The following is a 7,985-nucleotide window of genomic DNA, read 5'->3' as shown; positions in this document are numbered from 1 at the left end:
TCCCTTTCCTGGACCTTTCCGAGACCTTTCCTGGACCTTTCCTAGGCACGTGCTCATGGACGACGCCAACGCGCCGTCGCTGCTCTCCATCCCTCTGATCGGCTTCGCGCCGCCCTCCGACCCGACCTACCGCGCGACGCGTCGGCTCGCGCTGACTGCCTCCGCGTCGCTCGCGCACCGCTGCCAGGCAGGCTGAAGACCGTTCCGTAGTCCTTTCCTAGACCCTTCCTAGACCTTTCCTAGACCCTTCCTAGACCTTTCCTAGACCCGTCCTAGACCTTTCCTTTCCTGGACCTTTCCTGGACCCTTCCTAGAGACCTTCCCTTAGACCTTCCCTGGACCTTTCCTGGACCTTTCCTGGACCTTTCCTGGACCCTTCCGCGCACCGCTGCCAGGCAGGGTTCGACCCGTTGCGCGCGCCGCCGGTGGTCAACGCGAGCGAGGCGTACAACGCGACGACAGGCAACCCGTGCTTCTTCGAGGGTGTGCCGCGCCCGCCGCCGCCGGGGCGCCCGCCGAAACCCGCCGCGCCCGCCGAAACCCGCCGCGCCCGCCGCGCCCGCCCTCGCCCGCCCTCGCCCAGCCGTCTCGTCCTTGCTGGCCGCCTCCCCGACGTCCGATATGGTGCGCGCAGAGCCTTTGCGCAGCCGCGGCGAGCCGGCGCTGAGCGGCGTCGGCTCTCTGCACACGGGCCCGGGCAAGCTCTGGCCGATGTCCCTCATCGTGCAGGCCCGCACCGTCGAGCAGCCGCGCAGCCGGCAAGGGCGCGAGGAGGGCTCGACCTTTCCTCGACCTTTCCTCGACCTTTCCTCGACCTTTCCTAGGCAAGGGCGCGAGGAGGTTCGAGGGCTGCTCCGCATGCTGGAGCGCGTCGCGAACACGACGCCCGACGGGCGCATGGTCGAGTCGTACAGCCTCGTTATGAAGCGCTCGCGCAGCAAACAGAGCCGCGGCGGCGGTCGCGCCACCGCGGCGGGTCGCGACACGGCAGTGTTCACGCGCAGGCTCTTCGGCTGGGCCGACGCGATCTTTGTCGAACTGATCGCGTGGCTCGCGCTGGACGTCGGCTTTTTCGAGGGGCGGTCAGTTCTCGCCCAGCCGCTCCAGGATGCAGGAAAATTTCCTAGCGGCGGCAGCGGCGGTCTGAGGCGCCCCAACAGACCCCAGCGGACCCGTTGGCACAAGCTACACGCTACAGCGCGCGGGGGGCACACGCGCGACACCCCCGCCTCACTAGCACGCGGGGGGCACACGCGCGACACCCCCGCCTCACTAGCACGCGGGGGGCACACGCGCGACACCCCCGCCTCACTAGCACTCTCGTGATTCGGGCGTGTGAGTACGGCGGTTTACGGCCGCTCTGCGCTCTCTCTTCTCTCTATAGAGGAGTTTAGGACCGGTTTAGCTTTCGCGTTTCGGGTACACCTTAAAGCCGTACGTAAACCGTGTGTGCATGCGCGTGGTTCTCGTCGTTCAAGCTCTCTGCCCAGAGCTGCCGCGCCACCCACGCCCACCCCTCCCGCCGCGTCCGCCCCGTCCGCGACGCGGACCGACCGCCGCTGCCGCGTTCGCTGGCTGCGGATGCACTACTGCATCCGCAGGAGCCTGCTGCTGGTAGACAAACGTCGTCTGCACCGCCACGTGCGCTCCAGCGGCAGCGATGGGCAGCGCAGGCTGGCGGCAGGTCGGGCACTTTTGGTGTCGCGCTCCAGCACGCGCAGCGCGCAATCCTCACAGTACAGCGCGTGGCCGCACGCGAAGCGGACGGAGCGCGGCGCGTCCCAGCAGAGGTCACACTGGCGCTCCTCCGCTGCTGCCGTCTCCTCCACCACCCTCGCCGCCTCGACCAGCGCCTCCAGCCGCGGCAGTGCATCCGCGAGCGGCATCCGCTTCGGTTTCCTCTCGTACGCCAGCCCGACCACGAGCCGCGTCAGCTCCTCGGCCTGCGCCGCCGACCAGCCCGCGTCGGCCGCCGCGATGCCCTCCGCCGTGTCGGGCTCCTCCAGGGCAGCTAGCACTCGTCGAGGAGGCCGACGGCGGCGCGGCCGGTCAGGGCGACGAGCAGCGTGATGCCGAGAGCGCAAAACCGTCGGTCAGCTGCGACGCCTGCCCGCTCTGCGAGATGATCGGGTCCATGTACCCAAGCTTGCCGAAGAGGCGTTGCGTCGACAGGTGCGAGACTTGCCCGCTGCCGCCGGCCGTCGCCTCTGCCGCGCGCGCGAGGCCCACGTCGGCGAGGTAGCCGTTGCCGCGCTCGTCGAGCACTGACGCGGCGAGGTCGATGCCGACGTACATCTCAAGCGCATCAGTCTCGCGCGCCTCGAAGATCCAATTCGCGTCCCCGCACGGGACATCGAGCATCGTAGTGATGTTCTGCGCTCGAATCAGCTTTGCAAGAAGCAGCAGCGAATTGTGAGTCTGGAAGCCAATCTTGGAACCCACGCCAGACATGGAGTCACGCCCGGTGCGCAAGTCCGCACCGTTGCCCATGAAGCGCTCGCCCCGGCCGTAAGTATAGTAGTGTTCGATCGGAAAGAGCCCCGTGCGTAGGCGTGTCCATTTGCCAGTCGTGTACACATGGTCAAATGCTGCGGCCGCCTCTGGGTTGGGCGTGCATTGCTCCGGTTCTGTGAGCGTGTACACTTGCCGCTGCCCTGCAGAAGCCTGCAAGGCCACCGATGGCCTTGGCTTCTCGCCATGCATGTAGCTGTATCCGGCCCATTCACTGTATGGCGTCACGCCCTGAAGACAGTCCCGTTGCATCGTCGGAATCTTGCACCAGTCGCGCCCAAATGGGCTGAGGTAATGCTCGCCGAGATGACCCCCAGGTACGACTGCAGTGCAGCTGCTGCAGCCCGGTGGTGTCTGAGGCTTCAAGGGCTCAGGTGCGCTGATTGGCGATCTGGGATATAATCGAGAACTGTTTGCTCGAGGCTGCCTGCTGGCTCGAGGCTGATGCTTGGTGGCTCCCAGACGCTGGGTAGTTTGACGCAGGGTGGCTTGATGCAGGGTGGCTTGGCGCCGGTTGGCTCGACTTCCCACAAGCTTGCTTCCTCGACTGTGCTGGCTTCCTTGCAACGCATCATCACGGGTGATCGTGTCAGCCAAGGCCAACATCAATGCCAGCACTGCCGTGCGCCATGCCATGTTGTGGTAGTGTCCCCTCCGCGCGCAACATAACATAACACAACAACAACAACAACAACACCATAACATAACAGCGAGCCCCTGGGCCCGCCCGCTTCGGCACCCACCGTCGCGTCCCCAAAATGACACAAAACCCAACCCCCCCACCCCCCCCACCCCCCCCCCCCCCACCTCTACGCAAGTTGTTAGCATGTAATGTCACAACGGAGGGGCGTGTGGGTTTGGATCTCTGTGCGCTCTCTCCTCGTATGCGGCCCAGGTCCACGGGCTGAGCAGGTTCGGATTCAGCATTCGCTACCTGTTAGACCGTACCGAGACAAGCGGTAGGTCGTGGGCGGTTGACCGGACCGTCCTCCGGGACCGCAAGACTCTTGCCCATGAATTCGATGGCCTCCACCCCAAACAGATATTTCAATCGGCGGAGATGCGGGTGGCCTCGCCGGCTGGGCCTCGCTCGGGGGTGGCCGTGACTGTAAAGGCACATCTCTTCTTTTATTTATACCAAAAGGAGGGCTACACGCGGCCCTCTACGCTGGGTGCCGGCAAGGGGCCAAGCTACGCCAGAAGGACGTCATTAGTACGAAACCTCAGAAGGCCAGGGGCGTCGAGAAGAACATTCCCTCGAGAGGACAAATAAAGGCGACGCACCCCCTCCTTGCGCAGTATCTCCCGCTATGTGTCGCCAATTGGGGCACGCTATCCTGTGCAGTCAGGGCAAGCGGGGGCGGGGGGCACTCCCCCTAGTCTGATACTGGGGTGTGACTGTCTCCAGTCTCGGAGGGGGGCAAGAAGGTAAGAATATCTAATTTTTTGGGAAGAGGTTCCTCCTTTCCGCTCCCCCCCCGCAAGGTGCGAGACACACAAATCGACAAAATACCCAGGCGATCGCAGGGTAATTTCCAGGTATACACGGGTTTTCCGCAAAATTCCCGGCATTTTGCCGATTTGGCCTAAAATTTGGCTGATTTTGGGCCCAACCCAGCCTCAGACTCGGCTCAGAGCCCAAAATTTGACGTTTTCCACGGAGTTTTCCGAAAATAGAGAACAGAGAGGGTGTTGTAGAAAAAAAGGAAAGGAAAACAGACGGGGTGCGAGAGGAAAACCTCGGACAGCCCAAATCAGGAGGGCTGGGAGCCGCGGCACTAGACCGCGCCGCCAGCGGGGCGAGAGCACCAGCCGACAACCTGCCGACATGGCAGTTGCGATGGCGCTTTCACACACACACACACACACACACACACACACACACACACACACACACACACACACACACACACACACACACACACACACACACACACACACACACACACACACACACACACACACACACACACACACACACACACACACACACACACACATGGGGGGTGCGAGTTCGCAGGGAAGGGGCCAAGTTAGTCCACATCTCTTCTTTCTGAGTTGTGTGTGTCTCGCGCCTTGCGGGGGGGGGAGCGGAAAGGAGGACCCTCTTCCCAAGAGCACCACTCTTGGAGCGCCGCCACTACCACCCAGAGCGCTGCAAGCAGCGCCGGGCAATGACGGCTTACCGCCCACCCAGCCCCCCCTCGGCACACCCCGGCAGCCAATGTGTGACGGCTCGTACCCGCTAAGCCATCCCGCAAGCGGGATGGCCCGCCACTCGAACCCGCAAGCGGGCGTACGAGCCGCGAGCGGCTCGCACTCGTGACACGCAGGCGTCCGACAGACGGCGCCGGGGCTAGGCGACCGAAGAGGGACTACGGCAAGAACCGCACACCACCCGCTGACGAGCGCTCGCGGAACTGGTCCGCGGCGCCCGCCAGGGGCGTGCGCGAGACAGGGCTCGGAGCCCTTTTCTGTGAGCAGGGATTCCCTCCCGGCGGGGGTTGTGGCGGAGAGCCGGCATGGGAATCGCCGGACCCCACCCAGGGGGTGCCCCTGCCAGGCGCCGCAAGCGGTGCCCGACCGGGGCGGGTGCCCCCACCCCGAGGGGTGGGGGCGGGGTCGGGGCCAAAGTGATTGTGCCTGTGTCGAAGAGGGCAAAGACATCCCCATGGCATGTCGTTGCTGCTGCTGCTCAGCTCCAGCGGGGCGTCTGCAGCGCCCTCGGAGGTCCACCGCCTGACACCTCTTCGGAATGCGCTGACACGCATCAAAGCCAGAAACGCTTACCTCTGCACCACCAATACGGACACGAGCTCGTGGAACTTGGGCGGCACGCCGCGCTTCCAGGAGAGGCCTTTGAAGGACGGTGCCGTGATGTCGCTGCTCGCTCCCGTGTACGACTGCCCGTGGACGCTTGAGCGCACCAATTTCGTCTCTGAGTTCAACTTCGATGGGGGCAAGTGGACATGCGGCGTCAGCGAGATGCGGCAGAGTGGACGACCGTGCGTCGTGTATTCATTCGGCTCGAATGCCGACTCCGCATTCGAGGATGGAGTGCGCCGCACAAACCCCGCATGCGAGATCCACATCTTTGACCCGACTTCAAAGCCGCCGCCACGCTTCCGCGAGAAGGGGTACTCTTTCCACGAGATGGGCTTGTGCAGTGAGCGGACGAAAGCAAACGGCGGATCGACGATGAAGTGCGACACCCTCAGCAGCATCATGCGCACGCTCAACCACACGCACGTCGACATACTCAAAGCTGACGTGGAGGGCGAGGAGTACTCGTTCTTTACGAGCGAGCCGTGGCACAGGCATGCGTCGGCCGTCGGCCAGATACTCCTCGAAGTGCACCTGTTCATGAGAAGCGCCATGCGGCTGCCCGCCTTCCTTGGATCTATCCGTCCGCTCGAGCGAGCTGGCTTCTTCGTCCAGACACTCGAGCCCGTTTCGGCCTTGGGGACCGCATACGAGATGAGCTTCCTTAATGTCAACTGGTTCCCAGTGGATCGCAAGCCGCACATCAGGCCTAGGCTGTACGTGCCTTCGATGTATCCCGCGGATGCGCCTTGCCCACTCTACCCGCCCGTGGGCTCGCCGGGCGAGGAAATCTTCTGCGGGTATCCGGCGGGGCGGACAAACTACTCTTGTGACTGCGGTGTGCAGTTGGATGGCACCGATGAGTGCGCCGTGTCGCTCGTAGAGCAGCGCAGCAGGTCACCATGCGCGTATGGAGTCAGCTACGGCTGCTACCCTGGCGAGCCCACGCGAATCTGGACGCGTGGCTGCCGTGGGAAGTTTCGATGCCCCGTGGGCACACCGATCGCACCGATACCGATCGCAGGCCGTGAAGAGCCGTCCGTCCACCTTCCTGCAGACGTTCCGGCTCTCTCGACAAGGTAGTTCGAAAAATGGTAAATGTACTGTGTCTTGTACGGTACTTTAGTACTCGGTATACTGTTGAAGGATAGTAGTGTGGCAGTGTGGTCGGAGGGCGCCCGGGTCGCCCCGGAGCGGCCCCGCGGGCGGGGAGGTGGGTGGACGTGGCGAGGGCGGGCACCACGCCATCGGGCTCTCGCCTCCTCCGACAACTGACCCCAAGCCTCCTTCCCGGGTCGCGCTCGAAATAAAGAATAATTCGCCGCGGCGGGATGTGTAGGGGACCGAGAGCGATGTGTCATGTGTGTCCTTGCGTTTCTTCAACAAGGCTGCTCAAAAAGAAACCCCGAGGGAAATGGAGTGTGTGTATCGCGCGGAATGAGCGATAGCCCCGCGAGGTACGAGCGGGGCGGTAGCCTTTCTTCACATACTGAGCTCAGCAGTCACGAGAGATGAAAGGGGTGCCAGCACCCCGCGCATGATAGGGTGCCCACAGGACCAAAAGAAAATAGCTTTCCGCCTCAAAAAGGGACGCACGAGGCAAATCTGATGTTGGATTGTTCCAATAGGAGCGAGGCCTCTTCCGTTGGGGGACCGAGCACATAAAAATAAAAAATTAGATGTTCTTACGTTGAGCCAGTAGCAAACATCCTTGGCCATTCGTGGCCCCTTGCGTCGTGCGGACGCCGAGACCAGCACCTCCTCGTACCCGTTGACTGCAGGTGCCGTGATGGCGTCGTCCGTTGAAAGCGGAGGCATGCGTGAAAGCGGAGGCACGCGAAATAAAAAGCGCTGCTCGTCAAGATGGCGGCGGTGGCGATTGCGGCGACAAAAGTAGTGTCGTCGCTCAGGCGTCTGTTATCTGTCGTCTGTTGTCGCATTTCGCACACGCGCGCGCCGCGCGACCCGCGTCGCTCCGCGAGGGCATGAGCCTTCCGCGATTCGATCCCGCAGCGGCCGACTCTACCATCGCGGCCGCAGCTGTTGAGCTCTCCAGAAGACTGGTGCCTCATATGAGCTGCCTCCCTGCGGATGCTGCCGGCGAGCCGGGCGGTCCTGTACTACAAGGAAGTGCTGACTCATTTCTACCTCGAATTCTTCTACCCCCGCGACCCCACGAACGAATGTGACAGGACCATCGGGTCCTTCAGCCACCAAAGTGAGATCACCCGAGAGCACGGCTGAGCCTGCCTCTGGCCTCGCCTCCCTCTCCTTCAGGCATTCGTGGCATCCTATGGGTCGTCCAGAGTATCGACCTCTGGCTTGTCAGTCGCGGTCACTTGATGACCCCCATGAAGTACAGCGATCGCCACCTCGCTGGCCTCTCCGCAAGGCCCCCCGACCGCGTCGAACTCATCGGCGCGGGCTCTCTCGGCTACGGGACCGGCCCCAGCTTCGGCTGTGGCGGTGGTGGGCTGAGGGCTAACAAGCTAGCTGCCGAGCCCAAATCACTGTGAAGCGTGATTTCTTGTTCGCGGTCAAAAATCTCTCTCAATGAGGTCAACATCTTGTAAGATCATCTTCGGCCGCATCTTGGCCCCCCCCCCCTCCCCCCCCCCGCCCCCTGCCCTCCCCTCCTGCAATGCTCGCCT

At 63.2% G+C, this 7,985-nt stretch overlaps 2 protein-coding genes across 2 annotated transcripts in view; both read left to right on the top strand.

The window, feature by feature from the left end:
- Positions 1-1,147, top strand: part of EMIHUDRAFT_193880 (hypothetical protein) — a gene marked incomplete at both ends in the record, with an annotated part of 2,906 nt that extends 1,759 nt beyond the window's left edge. Inside the window, 4 exons of the mRNA XM_005793908.1 lie at positions 396-483; positions 635-713; positions 825-1,082; positions 1,108-1,147. Of these exons, the coding sequence (XP_005793965.1) occupies positions 396-483; positions 635-713; positions 825-1,082; positions 1,108-1,147 (465 nt within the window). The remainder of the gene's footprint in view (positions 1-395; positions 484-634; positions 714-824; positions 1,083-1,107) is intronic.
- Positions 1,148-5,187: 4,040 nt separating this feature from the next.
- Positions 5,188-6,417, top strand: EMIHUDRAFT_94809 (hypothetical protein; the record flags this gene model as incomplete). Its single annotated transcript, XM_005793907.1, has 1 exon — positions 5,188-6,417. One exon carries the CDS (start codon positions 5,188-5,190, stop codon positions 6,415-6,417), a length of 1,230 nt encoding a protein of 409 aa, XP_005793964.1.
- Between the last annotated feature and the right edge of the window lie 1,568 nt (positions 6,418-7,985).

Source organism: Emiliania huxleyi (genome assembly GCF_000372725.1).
Source record: "Emiliania huxleyi CCMP1516 unplaced genomic scaffold EMIHUscaffold_1, whole genome shotgun sequence".
NCBI classification, from domain to species: Eukaryota; Haptophyta; order Isochrysidales; family Noelaerhabdaceae; genus Emiliania; species Emiliania huxleyi.
The sequence above is the reverse complement of the archived record's forward strand: the minus strand, read 5'-3'. Positions and strand labels throughout refer to the sequence as shown.